General features: G+C 48.3%; 1 protein-coding gene, 5 non-coding genes and 1 pseudogene across 6 annotated transcripts; 1 reads left to right on the forward strand and 6 right to left on the reverse strand.

Moving 5' to 3' along the window:
• The first annotated feature begins 2,644 nt into the window (after window positions 1–2,644).
• Window positions 2,645–7,187, forward strand: LOC109749024 (uncharacterized). The gene has a single exon (XM_020308018.4). The coding sequence runs from the start codon at window positions 2,839–2,841 to the stop codon at window positions 4,354–4,356; it is 1,518 nt and encodes a 505-aa protein (XP_020163607.1). The 5' UTR covers window positions 2,645–2,838; the 3' UTR covers window positions 4,357–7,187.
• LOC120967748 (U2 spliceosomal RNA) lies at window positions 5,325–5,521 on the reverse strand. The gene has a single exon (XR_005761465.1). It is a non-coding gene; the product is annotated as a U2 spliceosomal RNA (small nuclear RNA).
• Window positions 7,011–7,207, reverse strand: LOC120967740 (U2 spliceosomal RNA). The gene has a single exon (XR_005761457.1). It is a non-coding gene; the product is annotated as a U2 spliceosomal RNA (small nuclear RNA).
• Window positions 7,208–8,922: 1,715 nt separating this feature from the next.
• On the reverse strand, window positions 8,923–9,119 carry LOC120967738 (U2 spliceosomal RNA). Its single transcript, XR_005761455.1, has one exon. It is a non-coding gene; the product is annotated as a U2 spliceosomal RNA (small nuclear RNA).
• Window positions 9,120–10,725: 1,606 nt separating this feature from the next.
• LOC120967492 (U2 spliceosomal RNA) lies at window positions 10,726–10,923 on the reverse strand. The gene has a single exon (XR_005761254.1). It is a non-coding gene; the product is annotated as a U2 spliceosomal RNA (small nuclear RNA).
• A 1,441-nt stretch (window positions 10,924–12,364) lies between these two features.
• LOC120967741 (U2 spliceosomal RNA) lies at window positions 12,365–12,561 on the reverse strand. Its single transcript, XR_005761458.1, has one exon. It is a non-coding gene; the product is annotated as a U2 spliceosomal RNA (small nuclear RNA).
• Window positions 12,562–13,939: 1,378 nt separating this feature from the next.
• On the reverse strand, window positions 13,940–14,109 carry LOC120967506 (U2 spliceosomal RNA; annotated as a pseudogene).
• Between the last annotated feature and the right edge of the window lie 5,862 nt (window positions 14,110–19,971).

A 19,971-nucleotide genomic window follows, 5' to 3' on the forward strand; every position in this document is an offset into this window, starting at 1 on the left:
TCAAATAAAGATGTGAACTATTGGTGTTAAATCACATGGCGATGTGAACTAGATTATTGACTCTAATGCAAGTGGGAGACTCAAGGAAATATGCCCTAGAGGCAATAATAAAGTTGTTATTTATATTTCCTTATATCATGATAAATGTTTATTATTCATGCTAGAATTGTATTAACTGGAAATTTAGTACATGTGTGAATACATAGACAAAACAGAGTGTCCCTAGTATGCCTCTACTTGACTAGCTCGTTAATCAAAGATGTTTATGTTTCCTGACCATAGACATGTGTTGTCATTTGATGAACGGGATCACATCATTAGAGAATGATGTGATGAACAAGACACATCCGTTAGCTTAGCATTATGATCGTTGAGTTTTATTGCTCCTGCTTTCTTCATGACTTATACATGTTCCTCTAACTATGAGATTATGCAACTCCTGAATACCGGAGGAACACCTTGTGTGCTATCAAACGTCACAACGTAACTGGGTGATTATAAAGATGCTCTATAGGTGTCTCCGAAGGTGTTTGTTGGGTTGGCATAGATCGAGATTAGGATTTGTCACTCCGTGTATCGGAGAGGTATCTCTGGGCCCTCTCGGTAATGCACATCACTATAAGCCTTGCAAGCAATGTAACTAATGAGTTAGTTGCGGGATGATGCACTACGGAATGAGTAAAGAGACTTGCCAGTAACGAGATCGAACTAGATATGATGATACCGACGATCGAATCTCGGGCAAGTAACATACCGATGACAAAGGGAACAACGTATGTTGTTATGCGGTTTGACCGATAAAGATCTTCGTAGAATATGTAGGAACCAATATGAGCATCCAGGTTCCTCTATTGGTTATTGACCGGAGATGAGTCTCGGTCATGTCTACATAGTTCTCGAATCCGTAGGGTCCGCACGCTGAACATTCGATGACGATATGTATTATGAGTTTTGTGATTTGATGTATCGAAGGTTGTTCAGAGTCCCGGATGTGATCAAGGACGTGCGCAGTCTCGAAATGGTCGAGACATGAAGATTGATATATTGGAAGTTTATGTTTGGATACCGGAATGGTTTCGGATGAGTTTGGGCATTTTCCGGAGTACCGGGGGGTTACCGGAACCCCCTTGGGGGTTAATGGGCCTTCATGGGCCATGGTGGAAGAGAGGAGGAGGCGGCCAAGTGGTGGGACGCGCCCCCCCAAGCCCAATCCGAATTGGGGAGGGGGGTCGGCTCCCCTTTCCTTCTCTCCTTCTTCCCCTTCCTTCCCCCTCCTAGTTGGACTAGGAAAGGGGGGAAACCTACTCCTAGTAGGAGTAGGAATCCCCCCTTGGGGCGCACCCCATGAGGCCGGCCCTCCCCCTCCTCCACTCCTTTATATACGGGGGAGGGGGGCACCCCATAGACACACAAGTTGATTGTTTAGCCGTGTGCGGTGCCTCCCTCCACAGATTTCCACCTCGGTCATATCGTTGTAGTGCTTAGGCGAAGCCCTGCATCGGTAACTTCATCATCACTGTCATCACGTCGTCGTGCTGACGAAACTCTTCCTCGACCTCAGCTGGATCTAGAGTTCGTGGGACGTCACCGAGCTAAACGTGTGCAGATCGCGGAGGTGTCGTACCTTCGGTGCTAGGATCGGTCGCATCGTGAAGACGTACGACTACATCAATCGTGTTGTCATAACGCTTCCGCTTTCGGTCTACGAGGGTACGTGGACACACTCTCCCTGCTTGTTGCTATGCATCCCATAGATAGATCTTGCGTGATCGTAGGTAAATTTTTGAAATATTGTGTTCCCCAACAGTGCGGTACGACCGGCGCAACGCCGCACGCCACTCGGCGTTCGCGAAGTTCCACGCGGCGCCGAAATGGGTCCACAACAATCCATACCTCGCCACCGCGTGATCCTCGAACGCTCCATCATCACCACGGAGATAGCTGCTAGGTTCCACCGTCGCCTTGACGGCGAGGTTGCCAGGATTGACCAGTGGTCGCTTAGCGACTCATCCGCCAAAGTCGGCATGGTCTAACCCGCCGACATAGCTCCGCGGGCACCGTCGATATTGGCAGCGGCGGCCCTCCGCTTCGCGCAGCAGGAGGCGGAGCAGCTCTTCCGTGAGCGGCAGGCAGCCGCCGAACATGGCTGTCGCGGCCCTTCGACGCCCTTCCGCCATTGGAGGGACGATGATGATGACGACATGGATGGCAACGGTGGTGTGGCAGGGCAGGGCGGCCACAAGTACGGGGTGCTCGTACGGTATAGAGTTTAGATTTTCTTCTTCTAGTTTTTAGCTAAAAATGGTCAAAATATCGACCTTTTATTTATATAAATTATGCTTGAACTTTAGTGAATTTCGTCTTATTTGCATGAATTTTCATCCGGTTTATTTAAATCCGTTTTAAATTGCATATGGACAATATTGGATGGCGGCTCACGTATCCGTATCCACGGACTTGTCCTCTACGGATACGAGAGGAAATTTGGCGTCATGGAGATGCCCTAATCCTAGGAACCAACAAACCCATGCAAGCAAGTTATTGAAGGATTAGAATGGTACAAAACTCCTTCGAAAATCCTTCCAATCAGTGAGGACTTTCAAAGTTCTTATCGTTATGGTGTGCTATGCGCCTTTCTTGACCAAGATACATACCATCACACCGCGTGAGATTCTTCTTCTGTGTCGACCTTCTTGACTTCTTGTCTACTTCCGTTGAATCCTGCATGGTGTTTCTAGATGCACGCGGCCTATTTTGTTGTTACGTACTAGTTGCAGCTGCTACAAGTTTGGTTTCCCTACCGATTCCGTTGCTGCACGACACGGAGTCCGTCCGCCCATGGATTCACTCCGAGGTCACCACACGGCGGCGGCCCACGCCAAGGTGGAGCCGGAAGCGGAGCTCGGCGAGCGCAACAGCGCCCCCGCCGTCAACCCCGTCGTCGGGCAAGAAGCACGCGGCCCGATGGCCGGCGACCGGCGGACTCGCCCGGAGCGAGTGCGCCGTCTTATCCGGAGGCTCCGCCCGGCGCCCATCGGGAGCGCGTTCAAGCGGTGGCTGAAGCACCCGGCGCACGTCGCGCAGTTCGCGTGGGCGGTCTGCGTCGCGCTGTCCTTCGCCCTGCTCGGCCTCCTCCTCCTCGGCGTCTTCGACGGCGCCTTCCGGCGCAGGTCCGTCCGCGACCGGTGGGTCGAAATCGTCAACCAGATCCTGAACGCGCTCTTCACGCTCATGACCATCTACCAGCACCCCGAGCTCTTCCACCACGCCGCCCTGCTGCTCCGGTGGCGGCCCGGGGACGAGAAGGAGCTCAGGAAGGCCTACTGCCGGAAGGGCTCGGGTGCCGGTGAAGTGCAGCGGGAGCGGCTTCACCTGTCCGTGGTGGTCGGGCTCCTCCACCTCACCTGCTTCGCGCAGTACGCCGTGTGTGGGCTCTTCTGGGGGTACTCCAGCGCAGCCCGCCCAGACGCCGCCATGACCACGCTCGCCGGGGCCAGCGGCGTGGCACCCGTCGTCGCCGGCCTGTACATGTACCTCAGCCCGCTTGGGAGGAAAAGCGAGCAAAGCATGCACCAAGAACCCGAACAAGTCTGCGACGACGACGACAGCATGGTTGTGGCGGTGATCGCCGACCCCGCGGGAAGGGAGTGGGCCGGCGGGCTGCTGGACGTGCGCGACGACCCGGCGGCGTGCTGGCTCTCGTGCCTCTGCACCTTCTGCGTGTTCGGGTGGAACATGGAGCGGCTGGGGTTCGGGAACATGCACGTGCACGGCGCCATGTTCGCGCTCCTCTGCTTCGCGCCGCTGTGGGTGCTCAACCACGCCGCCACGAACATCCGGAGCAAGGCCGTCAGCAACGCGGTCAGCGCCGCCGGGGTGGTGCTCTGCGCGCTCGGCCTGCTCTACGGCGGGTTCTGGCGGGCGCGGATGCGTCGCAAGTTCGGGCTCGCCGGCAAGAACAGACTACCCTTCTTCTCCTCGGTGTCGCTCGACGTCGCCGACTATCTGCAGTGGGTGTTCTGCTGGGGGTGCGCGCTGGCGCAGGAGGTGCGGACCGGGAACCTTCTCCTCGACGTCGAGTCGACGGGAGGCATCGATCCGCGAGGCTCCGGCGGCGTGCAAGTGCAAGTTGATAACAGCCTACGGCCTTTGCCGAGAGAGGACGGTAGCTTTGAGATCGCGGCGGTCGCTGGCGCTCACTCTGTTCCGCTGGCCGACAACTCGCCGGGTCGAGGCGAGGAGTTGCCATTGGTGCAGCTGAAGCGGGACGGTAGTTCGTCACCTGGAGAAATGAGGCCACCAGTGCCGCCATTGATGCAGGACGGAGGAGGTCCTCAAGGTCCACGAATTCAGTGACGGGCAGTACCGTACGGTTGTTGCCATACATAGATCCTGCAGGGTCTCCCTTCCATCAGGGTGTCATCCTGGTTAGCAAAAAAGATGTCATGCCATGTCACTTACTCACTATCATACCAGCAGCTAGCATTTGTAATAAAAAAGCAAGCAGGTTAAGGGATTGTGGTGCATACAGAAACTTCAGAACTGTTACCTATTTGATCAGCAGCAGCAACTGTAGCCGCCATTTTCTTGTCCGGAGGTAGTTTCAGATGCTACTACGTCAACATAAGTGGGCCAAGTGTTGACTAGGCCGAGTCAAGAAAAGCGCAATCCCTTGCTTCTTGAACTTCGTAGAATTATACTGTAGTTTGTTCGGTCAAAGTTGTTGTTCTATCTTGTGTCCTCTTGTTCATCTTTGAGCGCCAGCCAGCCCGCCTACTGTTTCTCTCAATCAGAGCACAAATGTATGTTATCAAGCACCCTGCGCCGATCACTGAGCGGCAGTGAAAGAACTGGAAATAAATCATAGTGCAGCCACGCACCACACATACTGAAGAGCATATGCGTACCATAACAACATCATAATTATCACCCCCCAACTTTTAAACTGAAGTGGCGATCAATGATTCTATTCTGTCAGATTCAGTTATTTTGCGCCTGCGAGTCCGCACGCTATCCTGACTATTTGAACCCAGAAGCATACAGCAGCCAAAACTTGCAAGAGCATAGGGCACCAACTCTGTTAAGCTATAGAACTGTCATCCTTGCAATTAGAATGTTCCTTGACTATACCCCTGACATGGTACAACATAAGCATCTAGTTTCTTCTGTTTCAAGAAAAACATGCTTGAAGCAAGCCGTATTATTCAGAATTTCAGATATAAGAAAACAAAGGGAGATGTGACCACTGTGGTGGATCTTCCCGGTTGTTGTTGTTGTTAATACAATAGTAGTAACTCAACTACTGAATTTTTGCTTTGTTTTGGTTGGAGTGCGCTTAGCCTAGGCAGTAGTGCAACGCCCAGGCGACACAAGAGGGCCCCACTAGCAAGCTAGTGTGGTGGACCCTTCCCCATAAAAAATAAATTTAATATCGTTATGGGCACATGACCCACATATCAAATATTAAACTGATAAGAACAGATACTACACTTGATCTTAGCCAAAAGGCCGAGAAAGGTATGCTTTGAAACGATGGCCTGGGTCTCCTTTTATATCTCTCTCAACCGCTCCGTTGTGCTGCGCGGGCGAGGTGGTACTAATCCACAATGAGTCCCTGTGCGTACTAACTATTTTCTCTTGTTTTGGACCTGTTGGCTCAGCTGAACTATAGCAGCCCAGGTGTCTCAAGACCTTTTTGAAAGAAAAAAAAAGATGTCTCAGCAGCCCAATAACGTGGCCTCTTAGTTCAGACTCATGGCCATGGCCTCACGGGTGTACTTTCTGATCTGTCAAGTTGCAAAAGAGGACATATCTTAGCATAAATTAGGAACATTTTCCGAATTAGCAAAAGAGGACATATCTTTGCCTGAATTAGCACGTTTCATAAATCAATTTAGTCATAAAAACGTAATAAAAAGCAAAGCTTTTGTCATCTGGGTCGGTAAGGATTTAACTTAAACAACTTGATGGACCTGTGAAAGCTATTGAAACTATTTGTTTGTATTTTCTATCAGAAGAGTGTAATAGTAGCCACATGTACAGCAATACTTTCGTTCTCTCTTTCTCAAAACTGAACCACTCTGCTACACTGGTCATTGCCATATTGCCATCAGCTGGGAAGGACCTAAGGTGCAGCCACAGCATAGCATCATCTAGACATTAGAACAGAACTATAACCCAGAGAAATGTTCAGCTAAGCTGACGAGTAACTAGCCCGATTCCGATATGACTTGGCAGGAATCACCGAATCAGTCTTGTTGCCACCGCAAAGTCCTCGAAATCCACCAGGCAACGCCGGCACGCTTCCCATGACTCTGCACCTCTTCTTGCCGTTACTCTCTGAAGACTTGCTGCATTTTCACACCATGGATTTATCAGAGAGCTAGGATTGCTCGAGGAAGAACTCGAGAACGGCTCCAAAGGAGGGCCTCCTTTTTTATAAAAGCCAGCAGTCGCTCCAGTTTTCGTACATGACGTATAGACAGCACACCATCTCACATACCTCCCTCTCAGCCTTTGCTGTTGCGCACATGGAAAATTTCAGGTCGCCTTGTGATACAAAATATTACACAAGTACAGTCATTAAGTGGAACTTGGAAACGTATTCTTCAGGGCGCTGTTTTGTTGATCTGAATATAGTACTCTTCACATAGGAGTACAGAAAAAATATAACTTGCAAATATTCAGAAGATCAACTTACTGGCACATAGAACTTGATAGATAGGTTCTATTAAGAAGGGAAGCAATCTCACACATTCATAGGGAAATCTATTCAGATAATGCTCCCTGCTCCCAAGTGAAAAAAAAGGCTAAGCATCCTTCGGCTTCTGCTTGATGATGCAGAAACAAGAAATTGCTTTCAGGCAATTAATTAATTCAAATAATCATTCAAAACTAAAAATTATTCTTTTATATTATTACAAACCAAAAGAATTTTTTTACTTTAACCAATCATCAAGACTAGAATTATATTTTACAATCAAAAGACTAAGCTTTTTACTTTGTATTTGTTGGGGTGCGCCAGGCCTGGGCAGTAGTGCAACATCCAGGCGACACATGAAAGCCCCACTAGCAAGCTAGTGTGGTGGACCCTCCCCCATAAAAAATAAATTTAATATCATTGTGGGCACATGGCCCACATATCAGATATTAAACTGATAAGAACAGATACTACACTTGATCTTAGCCAAAAGGCCGAGAAAGGTATGCTACTAACTGATGACCTGGGTCTCCTTTTATAGCTCTCTCAACCACTCTGTTGCGTTGCGCGAGCGAGGTGGTACTAAACCACTAGAGTCATTAGAAACCTGTCCCTGTGCATCCCTGACTATTTTCTCCCATTCTGGACTTGTTGGCCGGTTGGCCCAGCTAAAAAACTATAGTAAGCAGCCCAGGTGCCTCAACAGCCCAATAACGTGGCCTCTTAGTTCAGACTTTAGCCCGAGTACTTTCTGTCAAGTAGCAAAAAAGGACATATCTTTTTGAATAGCAACGTTTTCTGAATTAATTTAGTCATAAAAACATAATAAAAGCGCTTTTGCCATTCGGGTGTTCAGGGATTTATCTTCAACAACTTGATGGACGTATGAAAGCTATTGAAACGATTTGTTTGTACGCATATCCTAATCAGAAGTGGAATTGTAGCCACATGGACTGGGAAGGACCTAATGTGCAGCCAGCATCAACACAGCATCATCTACACATGAAAACGGAGATATAACTAATAAGCTGACGAGCAACTAGCCCGGTGTAAGCGTTGCACAAACAATAAGCACTGTGGTGCATCTTCAACCACACAATTTTTTATTTTGTTAATACAAGAGTAGTAACACAACTAAGAAGAAAATGATTAAATCACATCATAGATAGCAAGAAAGATGTCATGACGTGTCACTATCATACCAGCAGCTTAAGCTAGCATTTGTAAAAAAAAGAAGCAAGCAGGTTAAGGGATTGTGGTGCATACAGAAACTTCAGAATTGGCACCTATTTGATCAGCAGCAGCATTTGTAGCCACCATTTTCCTCTCTGGAGATAGTTCCGAATTCTACTACGTCAACATAAGTGGGTTAAGTGACTAGACCGAGTCAAGAAAAGCGCAAGCCCTCACTTCTTGAGCATTTAACTTCTCATTTCCAATACAACCTGTAACAGAATTTTGTAGTTTGTCCGGTCAAAGTTGTTGTTCTATCTTCTGTGGTGACGCCGGTCCTCTCCTTCAGCTTTGAGCGGCAAAACAGAGTGCCAGCCAGCCAGCTTGTTGTTTCTCTCAATCAGAGCACAAATGTTATCAAGCACTCTGCACAGAGTAATGGTCGAAAAACTGAAAGAAACCACATATACTGAAGACTGAAGAGCGTCATAGCTTTTCAACTGAACTGGCGATCAACTACTATGTCTGTAACTAAATATATGATGTTTCTTTAGTTACAGAGGTAGTAGTTGTTTCTGTTCTGTCAGATTCAGTTATTTTTTCTCTGCGAGTCCATCGCTACCCTGTCTACTTGAACCCAGAAGTAACAACATGCAAATCTGCAAGAGCACAGGGCCCTCCAAATGTTCCTTGACTATACCGCTGACATTGTACAACATAAGCATCTAGCTTCTTCTGTTTCAAGAAAACATGCTTGATGCATGTCATATTATTCAGAATTTTTTCAGATAAGGAAACAAAGGGAGATGGGACAAGAACAAATAACTGACTGCAACATCCGGTGTAATATACTACTTGTGCAAGCTTTGCACAAGCAACAAGCACTGTGGTGGATCTTTTCACACATTTTCTTTTGATAATAAAGGATTAGGAAAACAATTATGTTGCAACATCGGGTCTAAGCTTTGCACAAACAACAATCATTTTGGTGGATCTTGGCACACACATTCTTATGTTAATACAAGACTAATTTTTTTCCTTTGTATTGGTTGGGGTGCGCCTGCTTGGGCAATAGTGCAATGCCCAAGCGACACATGAAGGCCCCACTAGCAAGCTAGTGTTGTGGACCCTCCCCTCAAAAAAAATAAATTTAATATCGTTGTGGGCACATGACCCACATATCAGATATTAAACTGATAAGAACAGATACTACACTTGATCTTAGCCAAAAGGCCGAGAAAGGTATGCTTTGAAACTCTGGTGCGGGTCTCACTTTTATAGCTATCTCAACCGTTCCGTTGTGTTGCACGGGCGAGGTGGTACTAAACCAACGGTCATTAGAAGCCTGTCCCTGTGCGTCCTGGCTAGTTTCTCCCGTTTGGGCTTGTTGGCCGGTTGGCCCAGTTAAAAAGCTATAGCAAGCAGCCCAGATGCCTCAACAGCCCAATAACGTGACCTGAAGGGAGTCCTTTCTGATCTGTCGAGTAGCAAAAAATGACATATCTTAGCCTGGATTAGCAACGTTTTCTGAATTAACTTAGTCATAAAAACGTAATAAAAAGCAAGATTTTTTCATTTGGGTGGGCAGGGATTTAACATCAGCAACCTGATGGACCTGTGAAAGCTATTGCAACGACTTATTTGTATTTCCTAATCACAAGACTGTATTAGTAGCCACATGTATACCGATACTTCTGTTCTCTCTTTCTCGAAACAGAACCACTCTGCTACACTGGTCATTGCCATATTGCCATCAACTGGGAAGGACCTAAGGTGCAGCCAGCATCAACACAGCATCAGCTAGCCAACAGAACGGAACTATAACCCAGAGAAATGTTCAGCTAAGCTGACGAGCAACTAGCCCGATTACGATATGAATCGGAGGACTCAGTCATAGACTCATGGTGCCACCGCAAGTCCTCGCAATTCACCAGGCAACGCCGGTACGCTTTCCATGACTCTAGAAAACTACACCTCCTCTTGCCTTTACTCTCTGAAGACTGTAGACTAGCTGCATTTTCACACCATTGGTTTATCAGAGAGATAGGATTGTGTGCAACTAAATTGAACTTAAGCGACTACTCAGAAGAAGAACCTCCAGAATGCCGCCAAAGGAGGGCCTCCTCTTTGATACAAGCCACCAGCAGAAAAATAGCCATCTGGATTCCATATTAGTCGCTTGGGAAAACTATACAGACAGCACAACATTTCACATGCCTCCCTCTTAGCCTTTGCTCTTGTGCAGCTCATCTCCTTTATTGCAGGTGCACATGGAAAATTCCATGTCGCCCTGTGATGCAAAATGTTACACAAGTACAGTCATTAAGTGGAACTTGGAAACGTATATATTCTTCACATAGCGGCGCTGTTCTGTTGAACTGAATATAGTACTCTTCACAAAGGAGTACAGAAAACCGTCACTTGCAAATATTCAGAAGATCAACTCTACTAGCACACTTGATAGATAGATTCTATTCGGAAGGAAATCAATCTTACACAAGGCACTTCTATTTCAAATAATGCCCCAAGTGAAATAACGTAAATCAACCATGTACTCCTGCCAGTGGAGTATTAAATTTGGACGACTATTATTTTTCTTTCTTATTTCTTATTGTTGAAATCCAAAATTAAAGTCTCTTGGCTCTCTTCACGCTTTCTCACAAACAGATTAAAAAATAGATTTTTATTTTTGAAGTTTCGATAAACCATTGCTTCGTCTGGTGTCTACAATACATATGACTCATTATAGTACTAATTTCATTTTTACCAGATCGAAAAAATTTATGTTGAAAAGAAAAATTTATAGATCCAATGTCACATTCCGTAAAAATTTACGATATACATTGTATTGGTTGAGGTATGCCAGCCTAGGCAATAGTGCAACGCCTAGGAAACACATAAGGGCCCCACTAGCAAGCTAGTGTGGTGGACCCTCCCTCATAAAAAGTAAATTTAATATATCGTTGTGGACATGTAGTTCACATATCAAACATTAAATTGATAAGAACAGATACTACACTTGATCTTAACGAAAAGGCCGACAAAGATATGATTCAAAACGGTGCCCAGGGTCTCCTTTTATAGCTCTCTCAACCTCTCCGCTCTGTTGCACGGGCGAGGTGGTACTAAACCAACAACAGATCATTAGAACACATGTGGTGCGTCAACATGTCTGCCCTGCGTCCTGGCTATTTCTCTCGATTTGGACTTGTTTTGGCCCAGCTAAAGTATAGCAGCCCAGCTGCCTCAGTGGCCCACTAACATTATTTCTTAGTTGATACTCATGGTCTCACGGTAGCCTAAAAAAACCATGGCCTCACGGTAGTAATTTCTTTCAACACGTGGCAGCGCATCTGAGAAATCATGTCTTAGCCGGACGAACAGAATCAACACGACATCATCAACAGGAATCGAAACAATTAAAAAAAACATAATCTAGGAATGACTTAGCCAGAACTATAACCCAAAGAAATGTTCAACTAAATTGGTGAGCCCAACTCCGATACATCTCGGATGAAGAATCAGTCATGGTGCCAGTGCAAGTCCTCACAAAGTCACAATCCATGGTCCAGAATGATATGATGCTCCGATGAAGCCGGAAGAAGAGTGTCACCAGGCAATGTGGGTACGCCGGGGGAAGAGATGAAGGCATGAAGCTAGAAAACAGCACTTGCCATCATACTCTGAAGTCTTCCTTGAGTAGACCACTGAAGCTGTTGTACCCAGCAAGGCACAACACACGCGTCTGTTTTATTTTTGCCACGGCACGCTAGCTGCGTTTCACATCATTGTTCTATCAGGGAGCTAGGATTGTGTCGAACTTAATTGGACAAAAGCGACTTACTAGGGTAAGAACTCCGAAACGGCGACAAAGGGGGGCCTCCTTGCTTATATAGGCAACCAACTGAAGAATGAGCATCTGGTTTCCATGACAGTTGCATAGGAACCACTCCAGTTTTCTTACACGAAGATACAACAAGATTGCACATACCAGAGCATGCCTTAGCCTTTGCTCTCGTGTAGGTCATCTCTTTTCTTGCAGGTGTACATTCAATATTTCAATTTCAGTTCGCCTTGCACAAGTACAGTCATCAGTACAACTCTGAAAGTGCATTCCTGAGATAGGGGTGCATTGCTATCTATTGAACTGAATATAGTGCAGAAATCCATCACTTGCAAATATTCGGAAATTCAACTCTAACACCACATAGGCAATCTCACACGTTCATAGGGAAATATATTCTAGATGTTGCTTCCAAGTGGAAAAAAAGCGATGCACCTAGCAACAAGAAATCGCTTTCAGTTGAGCATGTACAACTCAAACTGATTCACATAACAGAGAACCGGCTCCATTAGGTTATAAAATGGCCATTGCAATGCAAATGAAGAAGAAAGAGACAACTATTAAGACAAATAGCTATTCTGTTATCATCAAACCAAACATTGTTTGATACTCAAAATAAAAAACAAAAAAAGATTACTTTATATTGGTTGGGGTGCGCCTAGCCTGGACAATAGTGCAACGCCCAGGCGACACACAAGGGCCCCACTAGCAAGCTAGTGTGGTGGACCCTTCCCCACAAAAAATAAATTTAATATCGTTGTGGGCACATGGCCCACATATCAGATATTAAACTAATAAGAACAGATACTACACTTGATCTTAGCCAAAAGGCCGAGAAAGGTATGCTTTGGAACGCTGGCCTGGGTCTCCTCTTATAGCTCGGTTGGCTCACTGTGCTTCTTGCGCGGGCGAGGTGGGACTAAAGCAAGAGTTCCGAACAAGTTAACAGAGTCATTAGACCTGCCTCTGCGTTTCACTACCGGTTCTCCTGTTTTGGATTTCTTGGCCCAACTAAGTGATAGTGGCTCAGATGCCCCGACAGCTCAATAATGTGGCTTAACTCATACTCATGGCCCAACCATGATAGTACATAATCAAAGTTGTCAAGTAGCCAAAACGACATGATTAACTAACTAATACTTCCCATAAAAAAACCATTGCTAGCACGCAGCTCACCGAATGATTCATATTTTAGCTTGGGTTAGCAACGTTTCCTAAATTAGTTTATTTTATTTAATAATAAAGGCAATCCTTTTTCACTTGGGTGTGCAGGGATTTAACTTCAAGAACTTGATGAACCTGTGAAGACCATTGACACCACGTCTAATCTACCCCAGTTAGCACTGTTGTCAGAGAAGTATCTGCAATGTCCATGTCGGTTACACAGTGCCAGCCACTTGCTGTATTAATTCTTAATCAGAACAGTATGTATAGCCACGCGTTCAGCGATACTTTCTTTCTTTTCCTTGATCCAAACCGAACCATTGTACGCAGTTGAATGCCTATGTTCAATTGGGAAGAAATTAAAGTGCAGTCCACGTCAACACAACATCTTCGGAATATACCCCGCAGAAATGCAACTCTTTATAACCAACCATATATGTTCATTGTTCAATGACAAGCAGCCAGCCTGATTATGTTTCTGTCAGAATAATTCATCCTGACACTGCAAGTTCTCACATGGTACCGTGTCCATGAAACTAGAAAATTGCACTTCTTCTTGCCGTCAGACTCTGAAGCCTTCCTTGACTAACGACTAAACCATTGACACAATGGAGATCCTCACAAAATAAGCGGATGTTACTCTTTTCCCACATTATATGCTGCATTTCATAGCAGTAATATGACGGCCTAAGTATTATGTTCAAGTACCGCTTGGCATGAGCGGTCCGCTATCTCAGAAAACAACCAACAAAAAAAGTTTTATGTTAAAGTTAAACACAAAAACGATTATTCAAGTGTTCATTAAGAACTTCATAACAGCGCCAAAGTATAAACTGCCTGCAAGAGCTTCTGATTTCCTTTGTTTTAAGGAACCATGTCATATCATTACGACGGGATCCCAGAAGGTTTAAGGCAAGACAGGAAGTAAAGAAGAAAAATTGCTATATCGTGTGAGCCAGTGCTATGTACTCCTCCACAATACTAACAGCTTGTTATGCACAAACAAGGACTCCACATTAGTAAAATAGCAGTAATAGCTAATGCTTACTTTGTATTGGTTGGGGTGCGCCTGCCTGGGCTGTAGTGCAACGCCCAGGCGACACCCGAGGGCCCCAGTAGCAAGCCACTGTGGTGGACCCTCCCCCATAAAAAATAAATTTAATATCGTTGTGGGCATTGTTAGATAAGTGAGCAACTGCATTCACAGGAGGGCCAAAGGCCAATACATATACATGTGTATGGTAAAGTGCAAGAGACCCCTTATATAACGGGGATAAACCGAAAAGGGCTATACACATCTAACACCCGCCCCCCCCCCCCCCCCCAAACTCATGGTGGATCGACAATACTGAGTTTGGAGAGAAGAAAACTATGCTGCACTCGAGTCTGTGCCTTCGTGAAGAAGTCCGCCAACTGTAACTCAGAGGGTACATAGTGAAGAGCGAGAGTCTGATCCTGCACAGCAGCACGCACAAAGTGCGCATCCACACCGATGTGCTTGGTGAGCTCATGCTTCACCGGGTCACGCGCAATACTGATAGCACCAGTACTGTCTGACAATAAGGGAGTCGAGGTAGTAGCAGACACACCAAAATCCTCAAGTAGCCACCGTAACCAGATCACCTTAGCCGTCAGCATAGCCATGGCTCGCAACTCAGCCTCTGTACTCGAGCGAGAAACTGCAGTCTGTTTCTTTGTCTTCCAGGCAATAAGAGAGCCACCAAGAAAGACACAATAAGCAGACAGCGAGCGTCGATCAGAGCGATCACTAGCCCAGGTAGCATCAGAGTAGGTGTGACGCCCCCGATTTGACCGTACACTAATCATGCACGCAAATGTGTACGATCACGATCAGGGACTCACGGGAAGATATCACAACACAACTCTACAACATAAATAAGTCATACAAGCATTATAATACAAGCCAGGGGCCTCGAGGGCTCGAATACAATTGCTCGATCATAGACGAGTCAGCGGAAGCAACAATATCTGAGTACAGACATAAGTTAAACAAGTTTGCCTTAAGAAGGCTAGCACAAAAGTAGCAACGATCGAAAAGGCAAGGCCTCCTGCCTGGGACCTCCTAACTACTCCTGGTCGTCGTCAGCGGCCTGCACGTAGTAGTAGGCACCTCCAGTGTCGTAGGTGTCGTCGTCGACGGTGGCGTCTGGCTCCTGAACTCCAACATCTGATTGCGACAATCCGGTATAGAAAGGGGAAAAGAGGGAGAAAGGCAACCGTGAGTACTCATCCAAAGTACTCGCAAGCAAGGAGCTACACTACATATGCATGGGTATATGTGTAAAGGGGCATATCAGTGGACTGAACTGCAGAATGCCAGAATAAGAGGGGGATAGCTAGTCCTGTCGAAGACTACGCTTCTGGACATCTCCATCTTGCAGCATGTAGAAGAGAGTAGATTGAAGTCCTCCAAGTAGCATCGCATAGCATAATCCTACCCAGCAATCCCCTCCTCGTCACCCTGTTAGAGAGCGATCACCGGGTTGTATCTGGCACTTGGAAGGGTGTATTTTATTCAGTATCCAGTTCTAGTTGTCATAAGCTCAAGGTACAACTCCGGGTCGTCCTTTTACCGAGGGACACGGCTGTTCGAATAGATAAACTTCCCTGCAGGGGTGCACCACATAACCCAACACGCTCGATCCCATTTGGCCGGACACACTTTTCTGGGTCATGCCCGGCCTCGTAAGATCAACACGTCGCAACCCCACCTAGGCTCAACAGAGAGGTCAGCACGCCGGTCTAAACCTATGCGCGCAGGGGTCTGGGCCCATCGCCCTATGCACACCTGCACGTTGCGTACGCGGCCGGAAGCAGACCTAGCCTAGTGGCGTTCCAGTCCAATCCGGCGCGCGCCACTCAGTTGCTGACGTCAAAAGAGCTTCGGCTGATACCACGACGTCGGGATACCCATAACTACTCCCACGTAGAAGGTTAGTGCGTATAGACCAAATGGCCAGACTCAGATCAAATACCAAGATCTCGTTAAGCGTGTTAAGTATCCGCGAACGCCGACCAGGGCCAGGCCCACCTCTCACCTAGGCGGTCTCAACCTGCCCTGTCGCTCCGCCACAAAGATCCACTTGCGGGTACTCCTACGAGCCGACCCGACTTTAGTCATCACATGTGTCATGTATATAGTATATAAGTATATGCCCGTGTTCACCGCCCAGGTGATCACGGCCCGATAGTATAGCACAGCAGACGGACAAGAATGTAGGGCCACTGATGGAAATCTAGCATCCTAGACTAAGCATGTAGGATTGCAGGTAAAGGTAACAACAGTAGTAGCAAGGATAGGCTATGCATCAGGATAGGATATCGAAAAGTAGTAACAAGCTACACTACTCTAATGCAAGCAGTATAGAGAAGAATAGGCGATATCTGGTGATCAAGGGGGGGGGGCTTGCCTGGTTGCTCTGGCAAGTAGGAGGGGTCGTCGACTCCGTAGTCGAACTGGGCAGCAGCAGTGTCGGTCTCGTAGTCTACCGGAGAGAAGAGGGGGAAGAAACAGTAAATACAATGCAAACATAAGCATGACGATGCGTGACATGACAATGAGCGGTGCTAGGGGTGTCCTAACGCGACAGTAGGTGGTACCGGTGAAGGGGGGGAAAATCCGGGAGGTATTCCCGATGTTTCGCGTTTTCGGACTGACGGACCGGAGGGGCAAAGTTGCTAGTTCGATAGGTTAGGGAGGTGTGGTGGACGAACGGACTGCGTATCCGGATTCGTCTCGTCGTTCTGAGCAACTTTCATATAGAAAACATTTTCATCCGAGTTACGGTTTAAAAGATATGAATTTTCAAAGTTTATTTGAATTTCTGGAATTATTTAATTAACAGAAAAAGGGATATGACGTCAGCATGACGTAGGAGTGACGTCAGCGGTCAACAGTCCGGGTTGACTGGTCAAACTGACACGGGGGACCCACCTGTCATAGACAGTGGGTTAACAGAGGATTAAACTAATTAGCTTTTAGTTAATTAACTACTGGGCCCACCTGTCAGTGAGAGATTATTTAAACTAATTATTTTTATTTATAAAACATTTTCTTTTTCTTTTCTTTTTTTTAATTATTGCGGCGGGGCCCGCATGTCAGTGACTGGGCCTGCCCAGTCAGCAGTTGGCTGGGTCAACCCAGTCAACTGGGGCCCGTGGGGGCCACTGGCAGTGACCCAGGGGTGGCCCCAGGTGTGCCACGTCGGCGGCCGGCGCCGGAGCAACGCCGGCGACCAGACGCACGGCGGCGCGGCTCGGGAGGGGTACGGGTTTCACCCACAGTGGGTTTGCGGGGGCGAGGCTTGGCGCGTTCGACGCGGCTCGACGTCGCGCGTCCAACGGCGGTGGTCGGAGGGGCTGGAACGGCCGGAGACGAGCGCTACGAACTCGCCGGCGGCGAGGTGCTACGGGTGCCCGACGGAAGCTACGCTAGAGCGCGCGAACGGCCGAACTAACTACCTAGGCGGGTGCGGCACGGTGTGGTCGGGCTAGCGGGCCTACGCCCGTGACCATTTGGTCACCGGAGACACGCCGGCGGCGAGCTCCGCGGCGTGGCGTTCGGGCGCGCGCGGGGAAGCAGCTACGGAGCGCGAGCGAGCTAACGGAGAGGGGGAGGAGAAGGAGAGGCTCACTGCGAGGCTGTAGGGAGTGGCAGTGAGCTCGGGGAGGGCGCGGGGCAGCCGGAATCGGCGACGAACGACGGCGGCCGTAGGTTGAAGACGAGCTCGGGGAGGCCGGTGCAGAGGCGCTCGGCTCGTTCCCGAGGGCGTAGTCGACGTAGTCGACGGCGGGGAGTCGTTCGGGCACGTCGTCGGGGCGATCGGGGCAAGGTGGCCGCGAGTTCGACGGTGAACGGCGGCGAGCACGCGCGGGCAGAGGGGATCGAAGGGGAGAGAGAGGTGGATCTGGCGGGGGAGAGGCGCAGAGGCCGAGGGAGTGAGCGGGGTGAGTGGGAGAGAGGCCCGAGGGAGCGGGGGCCGCTGGCGCCCTTATCCTCTCCGGCGTCGGTGCCGGCGAGGTGGTGCGGCGGGAGCGCGCCCCTGTTCCGACCCCGGTCGGGGGAACAGGGAAGGGGACGCGGGGGGAGAGTGGGCTGGGCCGGGGGCGCGGGGGTGCGGCCCAGTTTGGGCCGGGGGGGGGGTTCGGGGGTTTGGGCCGGGGGGTCAGTGGGGGGGGGGGAGGCCTGCTCCTTTTGCTTTCCTTTTCTGTTCTGTTTTGTTTTCTGTTTTCCTTTTATTTGTTTTATTTCCTTTTCTGTTTTATTCCATTTAAAGTATTTAGGCATTTTATAAAAAGGAGTTTTCTCCACCATAATTGCCAGTGTATTATTTAGCACCCACAGAACATTTTCGTTTGAGTTTTTGAAAACTTTTATTTTTCACTTTAATTATATTGAAGTTTGAACTAGGAGTTAGAAAAGGAAGGTGATTCAAATGTGATCAAGCCCTGTTTAGCAACATGATTAGCTTAATCACAGGGAGTTACTGTAGCATGATTCCCAGGGTGTTACAGTAGGCCTGGAGCTCAAGAGAGCTGGAGCGGGGAAAGAAAAGGCGCTGAGAGATCGTGCCACGAAGATATCGTAAAACACAGAGGAGATGACTATAGTGGACAGAGGTGGGGGCTGAAACGAACTGACTCAGAATGTGGACAGGATAGGAGATGTCAGGACGCGTAACAGCAAGATAGACAAGACTGCCAACAAGGTGACGATAGCGAGTGGGATTAGGAAGAGGGTCACCATCAGAGGCACGAAGTTGAACGTTGAGCTCCATGGGAGTCACAACAGTGCGCTCATCATCGAGAGCAGCGCGAGCAAGAAGATCCTGAATATATTTTTCTTGGGAGATGTAGAAGCCATCAGAGGTGGAGGAGATCTCAATCCCAAGAAAATAGCGAAGTGGACCAAGATCAGTCATGAGAAACTGGTCGCGAAGGCGAGCCTTAACAAAGGCAATGTAATCAGAGTCGTCACCAGTGATGATCATGTCAAAAACATAGAGAAGGAGAAGAGTCCGACCATGAGGAGACATGTGAACAAACAACGCGAGATCATGATCACTGGGCAAGAAACCAGCGGCAGTCACCACAGAGGCGAAGCGCTCAAACCAGGCGCGAGGAGCCTGTTTGAGACCATAGAGGGAGCGGTGAAGTCTACAGACCATACCATCAGGAGCATAGTACCCTGGTGGTTGTAGCGCTCAAGAGAACCATCGGAGCGAGTCTTAATCTTGTAGACCCACTTGCAGGTGATGGGACGGACACCGGAAGGAAGGGGAACCAGATCCCATGTGCCAGAGCGCTCAAGAGCAGCAAGCTCTTCGGCCATCGCAAGCTGCCATTCAGGCTAAGTCATGGCAGTTCGATCGGAAGTGGGATCAGCAATAACACAGAGACCGTACCGATCAGGGGAGTAGCGATCAGGCGGGGGGCGAGGCCGAGCACGGAGGTTGTGAACCGGGGGAGGCGTGAGAGGAGGTGCACCAGAGGTGGAAGGCTCGTTAGAGGAGACATCCTCAGTACGAGATCGACGAGTATAGTGGAGAGGAAACGGTGAGAGAGGGCGACGGATTGGAGATGGTGGTGGAGAGGTGGAGGAGGAGGATGGAGAAGACGGGGTCGATGGTGAATGAGAAGGAATGAGAGGTGCCGGAGGAAGAGGTGACACATGAGGCACATAGCAGGGTGTATCGGGAAGGAGAAGGAAAGAAAGGTTGTCCACAGAGAAACTCGAGGAAGAAGAACGTGGGTAGTAAGAACGAGACTCGTCAAAAGTCACATCACGCGAGATGCGCAAGCGACGACCCACAGGATCCCAACATCGATAGCCCTTGTGCTCATCACTGTAGCCAAGGAAAACACACTCAACCGACTGAGCAGTCAGTTTGGTGCGTTCTCGGGGGGCAAGAAGAACATAGCACACGCATCCAAACATACGAAGAGCTGAGTAGTCAGGAGAGCGACCAATGAGACACTCCATAGGAATACCACCCTGCAGAGCAGTCGATGGCTGAATGTTGATGAGATAGGTGGATGCGGAAACAGCCTCAGCCCAAAAATGGGGTGG

Source organism: Aegilops tauschii, chromosome 6 (genome assembly GCF_002575655.3).
Source record: "Aegilops tauschii subsp. strangulata cultivar AL8/78 chromosome 6, Aet v6.0, whole genome shotgun sequence".
Classification (NCBI taxonomy): Eukaryota; Viridiplantae; Streptophyta; class Magnoliopsida; order Poales; family Poaceae; genus Aegilops; species Aegilops tauschii.

Excerpts from the sequence above, each read along its gene's own strand:
- LOC109749024 (XM_020308018.4), top strand. The coding sequence starts at position 2,839 with ATGGATTCACTCCGAGGTCACCACACGGCGGCGGCCCACGCCAAGGTG.